A 20,569-nucleotide genomic window follows, 5' to 3' on the forward strand; every position below is an offset into this window, starting at 1 on the left:
ACATCCATTCAGAGCTGTTCACAGTTTTCATTTTCTCAGCTCCTGGTCCTGAATATTACTTTTTGTTTTTTATCAAACTTTTTGTGTGGATTGTACCATTTCTTTATGATTCACTGTGAATATTAAGTAGATTTGAATAAATACATTAAAAATTAATTAATGGCTACAAACGTGAAGAGACCACTCCACATTTTCTTAAATATTTATCTCTATACGGCAGCTATTCCAGTGTCTGTTGAATTCCAACACAAATAAATGTTGTCAGTAGTTTATAGAATACAAAAAAAAATTAAAAATCATTTAACTCAAAGACATATCTATAAACAGATGTAAAAATATGTATTAATTCACTTCAACCCAGAAGAAAATCCATATTAGATTTAGCACTTCAAGCTTTCACACATCAGAAAAAGCAGCAAATAAATAAACTATCTGAATTATATGGTGAAATGACAACATAAGTTAGGGTTAAGGCTTGAGAAAGTGACATTGTTATAACCATTGAATCATACAGGTAACTGCTAAGCTAACTGCTAACAGCTCTCCTCTCCTAAGAAGAGGCCAAATAACAAAATAGAAAATTCTTTATTGACATTGTAAACCCTTCTCGACAAATCTTCTCACCAAAGGTTTGATCAGCTCCAGATCAGCTAATAGATCTTGTCGCTAAACATCATGTCTCTAAATGTTCCGATAGCTTTAAGTTGTGGAGATCGTATTGAAACGCAGGAGACGTTCATTAAAGAATTTGGTGAATTCTGTATATTACATTCACTACAAAGTCATGGTTCTTGAGGTGTACCACGTTAATCAAACTCAACATCGTTATTTGCTTCTTTGTTCTCTGACTCACTGATCATAAAGCAGATGCCAGTAAAGCCGCCACCTTCCTCACCTTCATGTTTAAGTCATCAACCCCCCCCCCCCCCCCCCCCCCCCCCCCCCGCTGGCCCCTGACTCTCCGTTTTGGGCTTTTTGTTGGTGACCCAGCACGGTGCAGTGCTGGAGGGTGGGGACGGTGCTGACTCCACTCACTGGCCATCCTGTAAATCGCTCTTTTATGGCCCTTATAATGATCCTCCAGCCGGCAATCTGCACTCCGTCGCACTGCAGATAGAGCCTGCTGCTTCTCACTGCCAACATGGGGGCTAGGGACGGTTGCAGGACGTAGTGGGAGACAGCAGGAAAGCACATATACTGTAGCGTGACCATGCACTCACACACACACACACACACACACACACACACACACACACACACACACACACACACACACACACACACACACACACAAGGGTATGTTCACGTTCATAAAAACGGATGCCTTTTCACACTCCATCTACCTTAATCCTGCCCTCCTGTGTAAAGGTCACAGAAGGCGCCAAAAGGTTTAGTTTTTTTCAGAACTCAGAGTTGGCGAGGAAAGACAGCGCACCATGGTACGTCGTCAAGGATAAACGTTTCATAATGTGAACCCTGATTGCCTTGATAGCGTTAGCCTTTAGCTGTTAGCCACAGAACACCAATGACAAGCTGTGACGGTAAATCCCTAAATAGGTGTATCTCTATCAACACTTAATACCTATAGAAGTATTTACTATGATAACATTGTACATATTAAAAGGTTGCAAATGTTTATTTTTCAATATCTTTTGTTATGGCACTTTTTATGTTTGTTATCACTTCTAAAAATGAGCAAAGGAAGAAACTTAATTGCAGAGGCAGGAAAGAAAATGCAAATATAATATATTATATGCAAATGAGTTCACATCAAGTTGCTGTTAAAATTCTATGCATGTACATTAACACGTTGTTTACAGATTCAATTTCAGCCTAACAAAGTCTGTTGAACAAATGCTCTGTGGTTTTAATGTTCTTTACTGTTTCCGAATGTTAATTAGACTCAGTGTCATTAAGCCAGACATGCTTTATTGTTATGTTCAACAACAGCAGCGACAGGAAGAACACTGCTAGCTATTACGCTAGCTGTAAAAGCTATAAAAATAATTTGACTGGATTTGGAGAGAATAAAAGAGGCTTCATGTAAAAGAGTAACTAGAAATGCAGCAGTTTGGATTTATTGGAGATGGTAAAGCAATAATATACCAATATGTAAGCATGATGAAATATAGATTACATGTTTCCATGTCACATTAAATAACAAGAAATGAAGGATCCGTTGAGAATATGCTGAGGTAAAAACACAGAACTCTTTGCAATTGAGTATGAAAAAACATATGTCTTACTGGAAGGCTTTAACATTCATTCATAGAGTGCATTGGAAAAAGAACAAAGAAGGGTACTATTATCCAGCTATTGATATAACTTACAGAGCAAGCTGTAATATGTAATGTTGAAGATGCCTTCACAGAAAACAATAATTTCCTTGTCATGTCGTTATGCCTAATATTTCTCGTTATTAATATAAAAACAGTAACAACAATTAAAACATTTTACAGAAACACATTAGCTGGTTAGTGTTGTCAAAAGTGGATCAGGACTTGCGTTACAAGCCTGTAATACATCTTTATTTAAACCGTATAGATCAGTCAAATGTCCTAGCAGATGTAAACTGCAATGTCTCTAAAGTATGGAGGCCAAAACATGCAATTGCGTTACACAGCCCAAATCACTTTGCTAGGAGAAATGTGATGCAGCTTCAGAAACGATGCAAATATGAAAACACAACTGCTCCAAAACACATGAAGAAACATCTTCACCAGTTGACAATACATGCAGAATTTAGAAAACATTCACCAACTCGAGGAAACATGCGCAGTGTTTACTAAAAGCGCTGTATAAACAAAAGGCTGCAAAATGCGACCTCGCTCAAGTTGATTTCTTATCCGGAACCGGAGCAGTTTAGGTGTTCAGCATAAGTTACCGTGGCGATTTAACCCGGTAAAAAGTGAACCAGCGTGGTAGGACCGGAAACCCAGAGTTAACCTGAAGTTACCTCGCTAACTCCAAATCCTGCTTCAAGTAGGCCTACAGGCCTCAGGGAACACTAAAACGTGATGCACACAGCTGTTTATTCTTACTAAAAATGTTTGTACGTATAAAAAAACATCCACTTGGTTCTGATCTTGTTAAAATAAACATATCTTATCATAACAAGTAACACAGGTATTTATAGTAAATCTTTAGTAAGTTACAGTGAAAAATGTTCTTTCAAGGCAGCAAGAAACAACATCAAACATATATACTGTATGTATATTTCCATAACTTAATATTAAATGAAGTTACTACTATGCGAACACATCATTGTTTCTTTTGTGAATTATTCCACGTGTTACAAAAGTTTACATGACGGGTTATTTTCCTGGAGATTTATTTTTCCTTAACATGTAAGACATTCTGCGCTCACTTTGGCACCTTTATTTGTCTTCTTTGTTTTTGACCTCACCTATTTGTGTCTTTCTGTCTGCCGTTCACAGGCAGGTATATATTTACCTTCCAACCTAGCTGATAAGTACTGTACTCTCTAGCTCTACCCACAATCCCCTGGGAACTGGTGTTTATAAAGCAGCACACATCTCAAGTGTTGTTGTGTTGAGACTGTTCACAGATGAACTCTGGTTGGATAGTTGAAGGGTCTGACTGTATGGAGTTAACCAGCGGTAATGAAGATGACTCAGATGATGTGAAAGCAAACAACTGGTTAAGACTCCATCTGCAGAGTATACAGTCACCCTGTATGCTCTTGGTTATAATGCCCTCTTCTCCCTCACCCACCTGGATACTCCCCACACCCACCACAAGCAGGCAGAGGCTCTCCGGTGTGCACCCCCCCTCCCCTGTTTAATATTCCTGCCACGTCCGGCTGGGGGAGCAGCATTAAATCGGGATCAGGCAGATTAGAGTATAATATAGACGACTATTAAAGGCTGCAAATGAGAGCCATGGGTTAGAGCATGAGCGGGAAGGGGGGCCCAGTCTGACTCCATGTTACTGCAGTCCTCTGCACTACACAGTCACAACACACACATACTGCACATACACACTGATACATGTCCACAACAATGATACAGTCTGACTTAAAACTCAGAGAGAGAATGTGACATTATCTTTATGCAAGCAGCTACCAATAAGAGCAGTCAGTTATATACTGTATATATAAATGAATGTTGTTCCATTTCTTTAACCTGTATTTATCTGTATGTTTGCATGTCTTTGTTAGGATTCCTATTAGCATCAGCATCGGCTAGCTGGGCTCCACACACATACAGTCAAACCTACGTTCAGAGGCATAAACACAACAAACATAAAGAACTCTCATCATGATATTACTGATCTAAAAAAAGAATGAAACAAAAACCATCATCCTTAAAGCCATAATCAAGCCAAACAGGAGATTAACAATGAGACAATCCCTCAGGTATTATTAATACACGTATACTACAAATAAATAGTAATTCAAGGCAAACTTAATTCATTGTCTGAAACTATATATATTTATGTATTCATATTACATTATAAACCCTTTGTTTCTTACACCATAACTCATGGTTCATGTGATACAGTTCAATTATAGTTTTTCCACACACTCATCGTTTTTCACATGCCCATTGTGGTTGCTGCAAACTCACTCACTCCATTCTTACAGAGATTTTAAAAAATCAAGTCATGGAGCACTGTGCGGAGCATTGTGTTTATTTATCTCTGTGACAATATATAGAGTTATAATACAAATAGTAACATTTAATTAATAACCATGAGTACTGGTAAACCAAATACAACCCACACTGGGAATTTTGACAAGGACTTGTATTTGAAATCCTGAAATCTTGAAATCTTGAGGAATAATAACCTCGTACATCATTGCTGCTTGCTGTTGTAAATGTTAAAAGCCTCACTTTTAAACTTGGCTTCCTTGCTTGCAGCAGCCTCTCTGTATACTCCTGTTCAGCTGAAGCCACTGGCTGTGGAAATAATGAAATGTGCCACTAGTAAGCTGCTTACAGGGGTTCTATAATACACTGCCAAGAGTCCTTATCATAATTCATTTGGCTGCAACATATTTTCTTTTGGGTTTTTGTTTAAGTCAAAGGTAGCACAGAGGGGCAGTGTGTGAGAGGACGGGAGAGGCATAAAGAGAGTGGGGATGAAATAAAAACATGGAGTGTTACATTTTGGTCTTTAGGTTAAAACAATGCATCTATTCCCAATCAGTCTGTCTTATTTGCTTTATTCCAAGTGGAAATGCTAAATAATCTGGCATGTACATACAGCAGCTCGGTATGTTCCGCTGCCCCGTATATCTGGGGATCGTGTGTGAGTGACATTCCCTATAAAAGGCAGACATTGTAGGTGACACTGAAGCTGCGCTGTTACTGGACCATATCCTATCCACTTTAAGATCTGTTTCTGATCTCTGGCTGAACCGCGTCCGTATGTTCAGCATGTCCTTTAGGGAATGTCACGGAGCTGCCATGCTATTAACGGTACACTGAGGGGAGGGGGGTTTATGATTTGAGTTTTTCTATTCAGTCGCTCTATTGAGAGTTCTCTACAACACAACATGATGATACTTTATTGTCAGCTGAGGTCTGAAGAAGTTCTTGCATCACAGCAGATCCATTTACAACATCAACAAGGTGAACACTGAGACAAGAAGCAGACATTGAACACAACATCACAGCAGAATATATTCAAGACCCTTTAACGTACTCTTGTTTTCGGATTAAACTTCATTTTAAGATTGACAGATGCACATAAGAAGGCTTCACTCTTACCTGCATATGCTTGGTTATAACATGGACAAAGTATTGCAGAAATATCATTTTTAAAGGACATCATGTGTGTTAAACAGGCTGTTCTCACACACTGTTCAGAATTAACCTTATTTGGTCACTCACATTAGTAAGGTAGGACTTCTAGTGCTGCCGCTCAGGTGACGCGCTGTGAAGAGTGACAGAGTGGAAGTACAGAGGAAGTCAGGGTGGAGGGAGGTGTCACACTAACACAGGAGACAGGAGCTGTTTGTGTCCCCTCTGAAACAAGAAGTCACAGTCAAATCGGTTGGATTTTGTAAAATGTCATTACTTATTTTAAGTACTCAACTAATTACGCAAGTACGTATATTAAACATGATTTCTTAAAAACCCAATCCACAATGTGAAACCAGGCCAAGTTGTTGTTATTGGTCAAACTGGTGATGGAGCAGGCATACTGATAAACTGTGTTCGTTTTTTAAAAAAGGTTTTGAATGATGTTACATCCAGCGATGTCTGGGGATGTATTGATTTAGATTGAGATGCAGTTAGAGACTGAATGATCAGACAAGGATCCCTCAGTTTGATGTCTCTCTGAGGAACTGATCATCACTGATGGACAGAGTTCATTAAGACTGCCTCTGACAGGGACATTTTTTATAATATCTCAAATGTCAAGGATTAAATAGAACTGACACAGAGATGCAGCAGCATGCTGTCTCCTCTGGTCCCTGAGTATGAACTCGGCAACATTGACGTCTTGATTCCCCTCACAAAGCAATCTGATGCTCCTGTATGAGCTATGTTTAGCAATGAGTGTAAGTCATTGTTAGTGGGAGACAATGTTTTATTTAAATTATTCAGACCTCACTTTAGTTTAAGCTCTTTGGATGAATAATGAAAGATGTACATTGTAATGTGGAACATGAGCAGAACAGCACTACATTGTGGTGATGTACTAAACCAGCACGATCAACACAGCAATACATGGGGTGTAGGTTACTGTGTGTGTGTGTGTGTGTGTGTGTGTGTGTGTGTGTGTGTGTGTGTGTGTGTGTGTGTGTGTGTGTGTGTGTGTGTGTGTGTGTGTGTGTGTGTGTTTAATATTTTAATGCAACACTTCTTATGCTTTTTTAGCTTATAACTTATGCGCTAATGGAAACATAACTGCTTCTAAATTGATTAAGCTGCTTTCATGGAAAAGTCCAACATGCATTGCTGTGCATCTTTGTCTTTTACCTTTAGGTAACAACACAATGGAAATACAACTACATGTAAACAAGTAATGGCAGTTGTTATATTTTTGGATTTAGCCCTGAACATCGATGAGAGTCAAAGTGTTTCTCTTTTGCTTCCACACACACAATCACAAAGTAGGGTTGGCTAGTTATGTCATCACATTTTACATTTTTATTTATTGTACTATTTCAATATTACTAAAGACAATTTGTGAGTCCGACAAACAAACAACATTTGTAGAAGTGGGCAGAAACTATACCTTATACAAAAAATAGCCCTCCCGTTAGTCATCCAGTTGCAGGGTAGATCAGTAAATAAATACACACATAATAAACACAATTCTATATACATGCACATACACGTGCACATATACATACACCCATTTCCAGGGTGAAAAGAAAAAAAATCTGGCTTTGATTGAGAGCTCACACCTCTTCTGTGGGGCTGTGGAACGGCTTTCTGTAAGAAACCCCCAACTGAGATAAAGTAGAACACTTACAATGCATAATAAGTTTCTCTTGAATCAGTGAAATGAAGATTTTGGAGCTTTAGTCAGGGCTTGTTACACTAATATTTACCTGCACTGAAAAAACTGAAACATTGACTTTAGTTAAATGTATTGTCTCAACAGATTTCAAATAACTGTATTAGGTGAATTCAAAGCAATCATATTGAGTTGGACCTGCTATTTTTTATTTCATCTTAATGTTAGTGCTTTCAACTAACCTAATACATTCATGTGAAATGCATTGACATAATACATTTAATTTAAGTGTAATTTTCAGTTTTTCAGAGTCAATAATAAAAAAATAATAATAATATCAACGTTTTTCTCAACCCAGCATATAACGTACATCACTTTGTGTCTCCGCAGACATCCGTTGTTCCCCCTGCTGGCATTGCTGTTTGAGAAGTGTGAGCAGGCCACGCAGGGCTCTGAATGCATCACGTCCGCCAGTTTTGATGTGGACATTGAAAACTTTGTGCATCAGCAGGAGCGAGAACACAAACCCTTCTTCAGCGAGGACCCAGAGCTGGACAACCTGGTGAGCTTCATTTATTCTACATGAGCTTCTGTTTCATTTGTGATCCTTTTTTGATTTAATTATTTAACCAATGCTGTCAAAATAGTTAGTTTAGGCAATCTGCTGAACTTGAATGAGGTATTTGCAAATGTAAAAAAATGGAGCTGCAAATCAGAATCAGAAATATTTATCCTAAAGGATGATGATTGCTCCATTTTACATATTTAAATCAATTATATTTATAGAATAACAAAAAAAATAGATATAAAAATAAAAAGTTAAGGTATGTGCAATATGAAGATAGAATAACAATAAATATATATTTACAAACTTAAGAAGTTAAAGTAAAATGACCAATGAAAGCTAAAATAAAGCAGTTTAGAAGTTAAAATTAAATGTGCATATTTTAAGTAAAAATGGAAAATGCAAGTGTAATTTTAGGTTAGATTCATATGCACAATATCTACAGCATAGTATCCTCCAACAGTGCAGCATAACATCGAAAAATAACGAAAAATACAAAATACTTCAAATTTTAAGTAAAATTTCAGAAGTAGATAAACTAAGTTAATGGACTTTTCCAATCCAATCTACGCGTCATACAGCTGTTTCTCTGCAGTGCATCCTGCTGCTGTCATTCGCCTCCTTTTTCATGTCACCCCCCCCCCTGCACTTCACCCTCACACTGCTGCTAGCTGTAATTACACATGAAGAGAATGAGGATGCTGATCATGTTCGCTGAGTAAAGTGGTAGAGGAGTTGAAACAAGACAGAGACAAGGCAGAGAGAGGGAAAAAAAGTGCAAACACGCTTTTACAGCACTTCGACGACAAGTGCTGAACAGTCAATTAACCCTGCATCTGTGTGTTTTATGAGGCTCCGGGTACGGGCCCCCCTCCCAGAGGGCAGTAACTCTTCCACGGGACAGTAATGCTACACTGGGCCTCACTGGCTGCGATGGGAGAACAGTAACTGTTCCCTTGATTAAGCGAGCAGAGTTTAATTAGCTGATTTATCTCCTCCTTGGCCAAGCACTTTTCGGTCCATCCTGTGACCTTGAGTGGTGACTTTGAGGGGGTGTGCTGCATGGAGTGGAGGAGAGTCACTCTGGTGATGGAGAGATAACTGCTGGAGAGGAGAACACACAGGAGGATATGAATACTGTACATTAACTGAAGGATATGTCAAATCTTTAATAAAGTTTCATACATCCATCCATCCATCCATCTTCTCCCGCTTATCCGTCAGGGTCGCGGAGGTAACAGCTCCAGCAGAGAGCCCCAAACTTCTCTTTCCCTGGCCACATCAACCAGCTCTGACTGGGGGATTCCAAGGCACTCCCAGGCCAGCGAAGAGATATAATCCCTCCACCTGGACCTAGGTCTACCCCTCGGTCTTTTCCCTGCTGGATGTGCCTGGAACACCTCCCTAAGGAGGCGCCCAGGTGGCATCCTCACTAGGTGCCCGAACCACCTCAACTGGCTCCTTTCAACGTGAAAGAGCAGCGGTTCTACTCCGAGTCCCTCCCGGATGACTGAACTTCTCACCTTATCCCTAAGGGAGATACCAGCCACCCTGCGGAGAAATCCCATTTCGGCCGCTTGTATCCGCGACCTCGTTCTTTCAGTCATGACCCATCCTTCATGACCATAGGTGAGGGTAGGAACGAAGATGGCCCGGTAGACTAAGAGCTTTGCCTTCTGGCTCAGCTCTCTTTTCGTCACAACGGTGCGGTAAAGCAACTGCAGTACCGATCCCGATTCTCCGGCCCATCTCACGCTCCATTGTTCCCTCACTCGAGAACAAGACCCCATGATACTTGAACTCTTTCACTTGGGTAAGGCCTCATTCTCTACCTGGAGTGGACAGTCCATCGGTTTCCTGCTGAGAACCATGGCCTCAGATTTGGAGGTGCTGATCCCCATCCCAGCCGCTTCACACTCGGCCGTGAACCGATCCAGTGAGTGCTGCAAGTCACAGACCGATGAAGCCATTAGGACCACATCATCTGCCAAAAGCAGTGGTGCAATCCTAAACCCACCGAACTGCAGACCCCCTCCCCCACGACTACCACTCGAAACCCTGTCCATGAATATCACGAACAGGATTGGTGACAAAAGCGCAGCCCTGGCGGAGGCCAACCCTCACCGGAAATTGGTCCGACGTGCTACCGAGGACCCGGACACAGCTCTCGCTTTGGGAGTACAGAGATTGGATGGCCCTGAGTAGAGACTCCCTCACCCCATACTCCCGCAGCACCTCCCAAAGTATCTCCCTCAGAACCCGGTCATACGCCTTCTCCAAATCCACAAAGCACATGTAGACCGGATGAGCGTACTCCCAGGCCCCCTTCTTGCGAGAGTGAAAAGCTGGTCCGTCGTTCCACGACCAGGACGAAAACCGCATTGTTCCTCTTCAATCTGAGGTTCGACAATCAGCCGGACCCTCCTTTTCAGCACCTTAGAGTAAACTTTCCCGGGGAGGCTGAGTAATGTGATGCCTCTGTAACTGGTACGCACCCTCTGATCCCCCTTTTTTCAAAAGGGGAACCACCACCCCGGTCTGCCACTCCTTCGGTACTGTTTCCGACTTCCAGGCAATGTTGATGAGACGTGAAAACCACGACAGTCCCTCAACACCCAGAGCCTTCAGCATTTCTGGGCGGATCTCATCTACCCCCGGGGCTTTGCCACTGTGGAGCTGTTTAACTACCTAAGTGACTTCCCCCCGTGAGATTGGAGTTGATCCCCCTTCATACTCCAGCTCCGCCTCTAACATCGAGGGCGGAGTTGTCGGGTTCAGGAGTTCCTCGAAGTGCTCCTTCCACTGCCCTAACACTATAATAACTATAGCCTATACTTTAAGTGCAGCCTTGCAGCTTTATTTTGAGGGTACATCCAGATCAGGTGAATGGTGTATGAATTACAACACATTTTATCCAGGGTATCCCCTTTTTTAAGGGATCAAAAGTAATTGGACAATTGGCTCCTCGGCTGTTGCATGGCCTGGTGTGTTATTTCCTTGTTAGTTCATTTACAAGGAGCAGGAAAAAGGTCTAGAATTTATTTCAAGTGTGTTATTTGAATTTGGAATGTGTTGCTGTCAACTCTCAATATGAAGTCCAAAGACCTGTCACTATCAGTGAAGCAAGCCATCATTCGGCTGAAACATTAAAAAAAAAACATCAGAGACCTACCAAAAACATAAGGTGTGACCAAATCTACTATTTGGTACATTCTTGAAAAGAAAGAACGCACTGTTGAGCTCAGCAACACCAAAAGACCTGGAGACCATAGAAGACCACTGTGGTGGTTGACAGAATGATTCTTCTCCTGGTGAAGAAAAAGCCCTACATAACATTTTGCCATATCAAGAACAATCTCCAGGGTGTAGATTGTTCTTGATATGGTCTGGTGTATCTGTGTCAAAATCAAAACTCAAGAGAAGGCTTCACCAGAGTAAATACAGAGAGTTCCCCACATGATGTAAACGTTAGTGATCCTCAAAAGCAGGAAGGCCAGATTAGACTTGCTAAAACCATCTAAAAGAGCCTGTACAGATCTGGAAAGCATCCTATGGACAGATAAGACAAAGATCAACTTGTACCAGAATGACAGGAAGAGAAGAACATAGAGAAGGGAAGGAACTGCTCTCGATCCATAGCGTACTCCTCATCAGTGAAGCATGGTGCTGGTAGTATTACGGCGTGGGCATGTTTGGCTGCCAATGAAACTGCCTCCCTTATATTTAATGACGATGTGACTCCTGACAAACTCAGCAGGATGAACGCTGAATGGTTTCGGGCAATATTATTTGCTCATATTCATCTAAATGCTTCAGAAATCCTTGCGCGGCACTTCCCAGTGCAGATGGACAATGACCTGACGCATACTGAAAAAGCAACCAAAGAGGAATTTCTGCAATGGCCAAGTCAATCACCTGACCTGCATCCAACTGAGCATGTACTTCACTTGCTGAAAACAAAACTGAAGGGAAACTGCCAAAAGAACAAGCATGAACTGAAGACAGCCGCAGTAGAGGCTTGGCAGAGCATCAGCAGGGACGAAACCCAGTGTCTAGTGATGTATATGGGTTCAACACTGCTGTCATTGACTGGAAAACATTTGCAACCAAATATTAAAAGACATTTTATTTATGATTATGTTACTTTGTCCAGTTACTTATGGTCCCTTAAAAAGGGAATACCACGTATAAAATGTTTTGTATTTCCTACATCATTCATCTGATCTGGATGTAAATACCTTCAAAATAAAGCTGAAAGTCTGCACTTAAAGCACATATGGAGTTTTTGATTTAAAGTCCATTGTAGAGGTGTACAGAGCCAAAATAATGAAAATTGTGTCAATATCCAAATATTCAATGACCTGACTGTGTAGCTGTTTAGCACACTCTATGAGTAAACGTTTGCTAAAAAAGGATTTCCATGCTTATTATTATTATTACAAGGTGTTTTGAAAGTGATTCAGTGTTTTAGCGTGTTGTGATTCTTCTCTCCCTCTGTTTCCTTCAGATGGTAAAGGCCATCCAGGTGTTGCGAATCCACCTATTAGAGTTAGAGAAGGTCAATGAGCTCTGTAAAGACTTCTGCAACCGTTACATCACCTGCCTCAAGACCAAGATGCACAGCGACAACCTCCTGCGCAACGACCTGGGAGGCCCCTACTCTCCGTCCAACACCAGCCTCAACATGCAGCAGGTCAGTCACCCACTCCGTCTCCTACACTTCCTTCATGGTATCCATCTCTGAGTGACACTTACAAAGATACAGCATGTCATTTATCACCAGGTAGATTTAGCTTTTGTAAATTTTTTCAGTAGAGCTATCTTTACATTCGCTCACTAGTGTCTCTCTGTGATCCCCCAGGAACTAATTCAGACCTCCTCTCCATCCATGACCTCTGTCTCCAGCTCTGTTAACCCTTCAGGGATACTGGTGTCTGCTGGGGGTCTGCAACAGGGCAATGTTACCATGACTACCATCAACTCCCAAGTGGTATCGGGTAAGCATTTGATAACACACAAACACCAGGACCATGACACACACACATCTGAGGTTCATTTTGGCATTTAAAAGATGGGCTCATGAAGTGAACAGCTGAACTTCTCTGATGTGCTCTAAGTAGTGGAATCAGCATAGCATGTTCATTTCACTCTGTGGACAGTTAACATTATTCATGTTTTCATGGTTACACACACCTATTTTCACATATTTTGAGTATTATCAGTTAATGGGAATGGGAGTCTTTTATCTTTTTTAGTATTTCCTATTTACCGTATTTCAGGGAGATTATCATTATTTAATTTAACTTCTCATGATTGTTATTAAACAAAAGCTAGGTGTCACAAAACTTAACCAATCTAACATGGATATCTTTATATCTGGCCCTCAGTCTCTCTGCCTTCCTGTCCAGTCACATAATTCCTCCGTCCTTTCAAAATAAAAGACATGTCTTAGGACAAGGGAGTGATTTGTGACTCGAACTTTAAGTTTGAAAATCAGGTGACAATAATATCAAGCATCACGAGCATAAACATAGCACACCAATTAATCAATTAATCTCGATATTTAAATGCTTCTTTGTTAAAATATGTATGACCTAGTGACAGATTTGTGTGTATGTGTATCAGAGAACCATGATTACATCCTTCAAAGGGTGCTCAGCTGATGTCGAGCCGGTACAGGGAAATGTTAATCCTGCCCTGTGGAAATCCCTTTTAACCCAAAATAAATCAATATGTGCTTTGATCACTACACACTGAGAGCTCAAACAGACTGAGATAAGAGTGTCTGATCAAGACTAATTAAGCCAGAAGCCAAAGCACTCTCCGTCTGCTTTTTTCTCCGTTAAAGGACATTAATGCACCTTGAGCTTAATCATTTCCTCTGCTGTTCGCCTTGTTTTTGTTTGCGAGGCAGACAAGAACTTAATAAGGCTCTGGTGGCAGAGACGTAACTGCGGAAGCCACTTGATACTCATGACGGCAAATTATCCCCTCAGGTGGGACCCTGTACCAGCCGGTTGCCATGGTGACATCGCAAGGGCAAGTGTTAACGCAGGCGCTGCCGCCGGGAACCATCCAGATCCAGAACTCACAGGTAGAACCGTCAGACCCGTCACAGCCACACTCCCTGTGATATCAACCACCGCTATTTACTATATTAAAGGGCCTCTCACATCTCACAGAGACCCTCCCCAGGCACCTATTCATTGTGTCTGTCTAAACACAGCCCCCCCGCTGACAGACAAAATGGAAATAGTTTTTTCTCATGAGGTTTGATGTTCCTGTAGGGTTTGACTTTATGCATTTATACTGCAAACTGTAGATTATTATATATCATCATTGTTTTGTGTGATGACACAAGGTTAATGTCACTGTAAAAACTGAACTGTGGACTTTAATATTAAGTTTAAAATACAAAATATTCAACTTAATATAATTGCTTTCAACTTACCTAATGTGAAATCTGTTGACATAATACATTTAAGTCAACAGTTCAGTTTTTTCAGTGTACACAACATTTTCAATCTCCCTTATGACAGTAGGTCTGAGTAAAGAGTGAAACCTTTTCTGGAATTATTTCGAAGTGTTGGCTGTTGAGATGACCGTTAATCCATTACATATCTGCACGTAAATAAGAGAGTTACAGTTTTACTATAAGAGTATAAATTAAAATAATACCCAACAAAAGGGACATCATCTTATAAAATAACATTGCTGTCAACAGCTTAAAGATCCCCACTTATGCGAAAGGAACTTTTTGCTGTCTTTTATACATAAATGTCCCCAGTGTTTAAGTAGACTCACAAAGTGTCAGAAAATACAACCCTCTCTCGTTTCTTCCTTACCCACATCTCTAAAAACGGGAGTACAAACGAGCTGATCCAGATTTGCTTTCCACATGACATAATAACAGAAATGTGGGCTGGCTTTACATTGAACTCCTGGGAACGTCCTGACCTATCGTCCCCCATATACAGTCGGAGCTGAATCCCCTCACCTGCCGTGTGTCTGTGTGTTCAGCAAGATGTCTGCAGGAGGGACTTAGAGTTTGTGTATATATAATAATGGCGCTTATCTAGCGTTAAACACTGAAGAAAGAACATGTCAAGCTATGTGCTTTATCAGAAACAATGCGCAACGTGTATCAGTTTCTCCCGGTAGAAAACTCTCTTCAGAGGAGAGATCGTGATGCTCCAAAGGGGCGTGGCCAACAGCAGCTCCAAAGGGGCGTGGTCAGCAGCAGCTAGTTCATTTAAAGCTACAGTCACAGAATCAGCACTTCAGGAACAGGGCTGAGATAGAGGGGGGTGAGGCATGCTACAATCTGTTTGGTGTTTTGAGCAAAACACTTCACAGACAAGTTTTGTATGGATATTGCCCTACAATATGTTGTTCAAATATAGCATAATAGGAGACCTTTCAAAAGCGACTCACTGCATGTTTTATCCTATTTAGCTGAACAAGAACCCTAACCCACAGCGGTTCACCTAAAGTTGTAAAGCAAAGTAAATTACAGACCCACTATTAAGCCTCATTAAACTTACAGTATAATCACAGCTGAGTATAGATTGTAAACACAATATATTGAAAAGGTTAGTGATTTCAAAACTATTTCAAATTATTTTGACAAGTGTAATTGTTTTGCTAAAAGATAAATTAGAGAGGAGAGCGGACACTTTCAAAAGCTTTATGACTTATTTATTGTTTACTCCACCGTCACTGATCCTCCTCTGTTGAGCATCCAGAGCACAGACGCCAGCCCTGGTTAGTCCTGCTCAGAGGTTACATGTCTTTGTTGGGCTCCCTGATGGCAGCACAAGGAATTTGTTCTGGGTAATTACTGCTGACTCATCTAAAGGGTAGTCACAACACAGGACTGAGGCGAAAGACTGAAGGCAAACAACAGGCGGACAGGTTGAGAGCAGACCCAACATGTGAACACAAAAACACAGTATTACATTTACATTATTACATTACAATTCAAAGGTATGTATTTGGCAGCAGCACAGGAAATGAATGTAAATACTTGAAATAAATATAATTGATAAAACATTTTTTATCAATGGTACTCATTTTGGGCAGGATTCTTGCACTGCAGACAGTAACCTACTACAGGAAGTGCGCATGTATGACCAGATTAACTTGAATGATAACATGCTTTTATGCTCTTAAATCATCATTTGTTTTTGTTTTGAAAATATAAGAAATAATGTAGAAACCTTTTTCCTTTTGCATGTAATTCTCTTCAGACAAGGAGTCTTTGTTACACTGGGCAGAACATGTACTTATTACTAACCACTTTTAACCAATAACTTCAAATCCAGGTGTGTGGGTCATTTGAATTCAGAATAGATTAATCTAAGCAATTTCGGTTTCACTATTGCTAGACATTTAAATATTGTGCATGACTCAGAAGACATTGGTGGAATTGATGTATCACTGGTATTCTCATCTAAATGTACTTAAAGTAGCGACAGTAAAAGTAGAAAGTATTCTCATCTAAATGTACTTAAAGTAGCGACAGTAAAAGTAGTCGTTGTTTGATTGGTCCATTTCAGAATAATATCTCTGATATGTTTTATAATTATTGATCATTAAAGTGTTCTCAGAGCTGGTAAAGGTGCAGCTAGTTTGAATGGCTTTGTATACTGCAGGGTAGCTGCTGGATTTACTCCAGGTGAACTAAAGTCTGATTTAAGGGCTGATTATATTTACCATCATTAATCCAGATCTGTAAAGTAACTAAAGGGATTAAATACATGTAGTGGAGTAAAAGTACACCATTTACCTCTGAACTGTAGTGGAGTAGAAGTACAAAGTAGCAACAAATTCAAATACTCAAGTAAAGTACAAGTACATTAGAATTGTACTTGAGTACAGTCCTTGAGTAAATCTACTTAGTTACTTTCCACCGCTGCATGTGGCCTGTGGAGCGACTCGGGGTCAGCAGGTGAATCAGTGCCTCTCAGTCAGAGGAGGCCTCGGTGAGTATATGAGGCAGAGTGCTACATATGGGCCGGGAATTAAACACAGCCCCGTTGCTACTTTACCCACAAGCCCCGAGTAATCACACTCTCCAGCTCCCCGCCGCCAATTAATTCAACCTTGCTTTCCCCCGCAACACACGCACTCCCCGGGCTGAGGAGGGGATAAGAGGAGGAGCGCACGTGACTACAGTTGCAACTGTAATGACTTGTGAGGGGGGATGATAGTGTGTGTGTATTTATCGGTGAGGGGGGTTATCTGCATATAGGACCGTCTGTTATTTATCTCCAAGATAGCCGGGAATCTTTCCACCACCACGCTCCACATCAGATTAATCAATTACATATTCTTTAGCAGACCTTCATTCTTTATTTATTAACACATTTTGTCCTACATACTCATGCATATGATATGTTCATACAATATGCCCTACTAAAGTGTGTTAGCCCGCACACACGGGTACTTCTTTCGCTGCTTGCTACAATTAGAATGACACATTTCTCTTATATTTATAAATTTACTAATATGCAGACAGTTAAAGTGTGCAATGACAGTCTCTGAATGTGTGTACATCTTTAGGTTTTATTCAGAGTATAGCAGGTAGTGTCAGAGGGGTTTTGGTAATGGGGACTATTGACGGCTCATTGTGTTTCATATGATCTGCCTCAGAGCTCACACACACATTTATCCACACAATGAAATGAACACAGACACACTGTACTATAGGACAGACACACACATATTTTTGTATTCACACACAGGAAAACATTACATCAACGTACATTGTGGAGAGCTAACGTTAAACCATTACCAATGCTGTCGATACAGTGTGAATAGATTTCACTTCACAAAATGTTGGGCTGACGTTACAAATACCTCACACACACTGGTATTGACGAATCCATCTGGTCATATTGTATTGTATTGGTTATTGATAACTCAAAATCCCACAAAGAGGCATTTAATCCCTCAACCCATTCTGAACTCACTGTCCCGAGTTGGCCCAACATATACAGTTTTTTCTGAGTTGGCTGACTTTCTTTTCTCTTAGAGACTGTAGCTTGTCGGAGACAGAGCCAAAAGAATGCTCCAAAGTTACGTTTTGCTGAGTGAAAAAACTGGGATGGCTATATTGAAAAGATATCTTGACCTTCCATCTCAAGAGATCTGAGTGAAAACAGTTACACCCACAAGTCTCTTTGCAGACGGTGATACCTCCATGCAGTTTTTAGCATGCAGTAGAAATGTTATTTTCACCTGATATTATATGATGCATTTGAATATTTCTGCATACCAGGATCCCTTTACATTTTCAGAATTCCTTAAATGGGTATAGCTGGGAAAGCTTACGGTAATTCAGTTAACCAAACTATATTCTTGTGTGATTATGTCAGTCCCCATATTTCATTGTTGTGAGACCATCTTCTGCAAAATAACCACGCTGTTTGAAATGAGCTGTTGTGAGCTTGCTGAGAAACTTTACAGCCACAAACTACACACTGTGGACTTCCAGGAGACGTATGAAATAGCTCTATTGACACACATTATTTTTTAAACAGTTTACTAAAAAAGGAAGTGCAGTCCAATCGACCAACAATGAAGATCATACAGAACTATTTACATGACCAATGTGATGAATACCACATCCCATGTTTTATGGTGTTCTTAAAATATGTGTTGATGTGACAATCTAAAGCAATAATAGATTGGTAACATACTTTTTTTAAATTAGCAAAAACTATATGTTGCAGTGTGTCTGTCTTTTGAGCTAAAATGCTTTAAAGTTTTAAATGTGGAATAACTTTCCAACCAAAAAACAATGTTTAGTACAGGTTCGGACCTGAAAAACTTAGCAGCGTCTTCAGGTTCCACGTTTTTCAGATGATGTACACCACTGATTATAGCCTCCTTTTTTCTATCCCTGTCCATTCCCCCTTAATAAAAGAGGAGCATGATGAAAGGGGGTCAACTTAACCGTGACCACCACAGAACTCTTGATGGCCTTCATAATCTCATCTGTCCTCTCGAGAACAGTGGACGCTGTGGTCAGTCCTCACAAGCCTGGCTCAGCCCGCTGAAACACACACATCCATAGGTCCACTGCAGGCTGTCAGACATGTCAATACTCTGAGCACATCTCGTCCTTCAGCGCTCCAACCAATAACATCTAATAGTGATTTCTCCCTGAACACAAAGACAGGCTTAGGTCAACACGAGTGAAAAACCCCACCAGACGCAGTGGCGCTTCCTACCAGAACCTTTATAATTCAGCACCAAAGTGTGAAATCAAACTTCAGCAGAAGGCTGAGCTGACCCTGCGTTTCGAGGCAGTGAACAGACGACTGACCCTCTTGTGTCTCCACATAGTCAAGGGTGCTGCTTTTTTATATATTTGAAGTATCATTACTCAAATTCAGTTTCCATGGTGACACTTGAGGAGGTGTTTCTGCCCTTGCCACTGAAAAAAAGAGAGGTAATTGGTAGTCTCCCTTTGTTACCGTGGCAACAATATCTAAGCCCTACCATCTATCCGTTTCTTCTCCTTTCATTATTTTTTATGGTGTTCTCATCTCCGCTCTTCCTGCTTTTTATTGTCAAAGCTAAACGTGGACCTGTCCTCCCTGTTGGACAGCGAAGACAAGAAGTCCAAGAATAAGAGGGGAGTCCTGCCCAAGCACGCCACCAACATCATGCGCTCCTGGCTCTTCCAGCATCTCATGGTGAGGCACAGAGTGAGTGTGTGTGTGTGTGTGTGTGTGTGTGTGTGTGTGTGTGTGTGTGTGTGTGTACACATACATCATGCATGTTGGCCTTTTCAAGGGTTATAAAGTGGCAGCTACAGGAGCAGAGAAGGAGAGCAGGATGTGAGGGATGATAAGGGAGAGTAAGTTGGAGGAGGATGTTTACTGAGTGTTCAGAAGGGAGAGTATTTCAGTGTTTTTACACAAGTAGTCTAACTTATTAGTAAGTGGCTCGTTCATATTATTATTCAAAGAAATCTACTTTTAAACGGATATGCTGTTTCTGCCTTCTTTCAGCACCCGTACCCAACAGAAGATGAGAAAAGGCAGATCGCAGGACAAACAAATCTCACCCTTCTGCAAGTCAACAACTGGTAAGATGCTATTCCTATGAGAAGAATGACAGTCTTCAATGATGTCCTCAAATGCACATGTACACAGAAAGAATACAGTTTGTATTATTTGAGTAGAACTATGCATGTAGTTGAGGTTTTACTCAACTCTGGAGCTCCTCAGATCTTGACCCTCTGCTGCCATCTCCTGGCCATGTGGATCAGGCACACCTGAAGTGTGCCTCCCTTCTTCAGAGTCACTATCACGTTTATTGCCAAGATGGTTTACACATAAAAGGAGTTGCTTTGTTGTATAGTGGCGGAAACATAAACACAATATAAGCAAATAAATTGGAAGAACATTTCAAAAATACAAAGATTATAAAAAGGAAATATTTCAAAAACGGTTAAACCTTTGTGAGAACATATTTGAGTTAGTGAATATATGACAAAATACAGTTTATTATATTTTAAAGGTGAGGTTTAAAAGAGGTAGTGTTATGCAGAAA

General features: G+C 40.7%; 1 protein-coding gene across 1 annotated transcript in view; it reads left to right on the forward strand.

The window, feature by feature from the left end:
* Window positions 1-20,569, forward strand: part of pknox2 (pbx/knotted 1 homeobox 2) — a 91,544-nt gene that overhangs the window by 67,286 nt on the left and 3,689 nt on the right. The window contains exons 4-9 of the mRNA XM_063896221.1: window positions 7,828-7,999; window positions 12,510-12,695; window positions 12,864-12,999; window positions 13,999-14,096; window positions 19,588-19,707; window positions 20,026-20,102. Coding sequence (XP_063752291.1) covers window positions 7,828-7,999; window positions 12,510-12,695; window positions 12,864-12,999; window positions 13,999-14,096; window positions 19,588-19,707; window positions 20,026-20,102 — 789 coding nt within the window. The remainder of the gene's footprint in view (window positions 1-7,827; window positions 8,000-12,509; window positions 12,696-12,863; window positions 13,000-13,998; window positions 14,097-19,587; window positions 19,708-20,025; window positions 20,103-20,569) is intronic.

Source organism: Eleginops maclovinus, chromosome 11 (genome assembly GCF_036324505.1).
Source record: "Eleginops maclovinus isolate JMC-PN-2008 ecotype Puerto Natales chromosome 11, JC_Emac_rtc_rv5, whole genome shotgun sequence".
Lineage (NCBI taxonomy): Eukaryota > Metazoa > Chordata > Actinopteri > Perciformes > Eleginopidae > Eleginops > Eleginops maclovinus.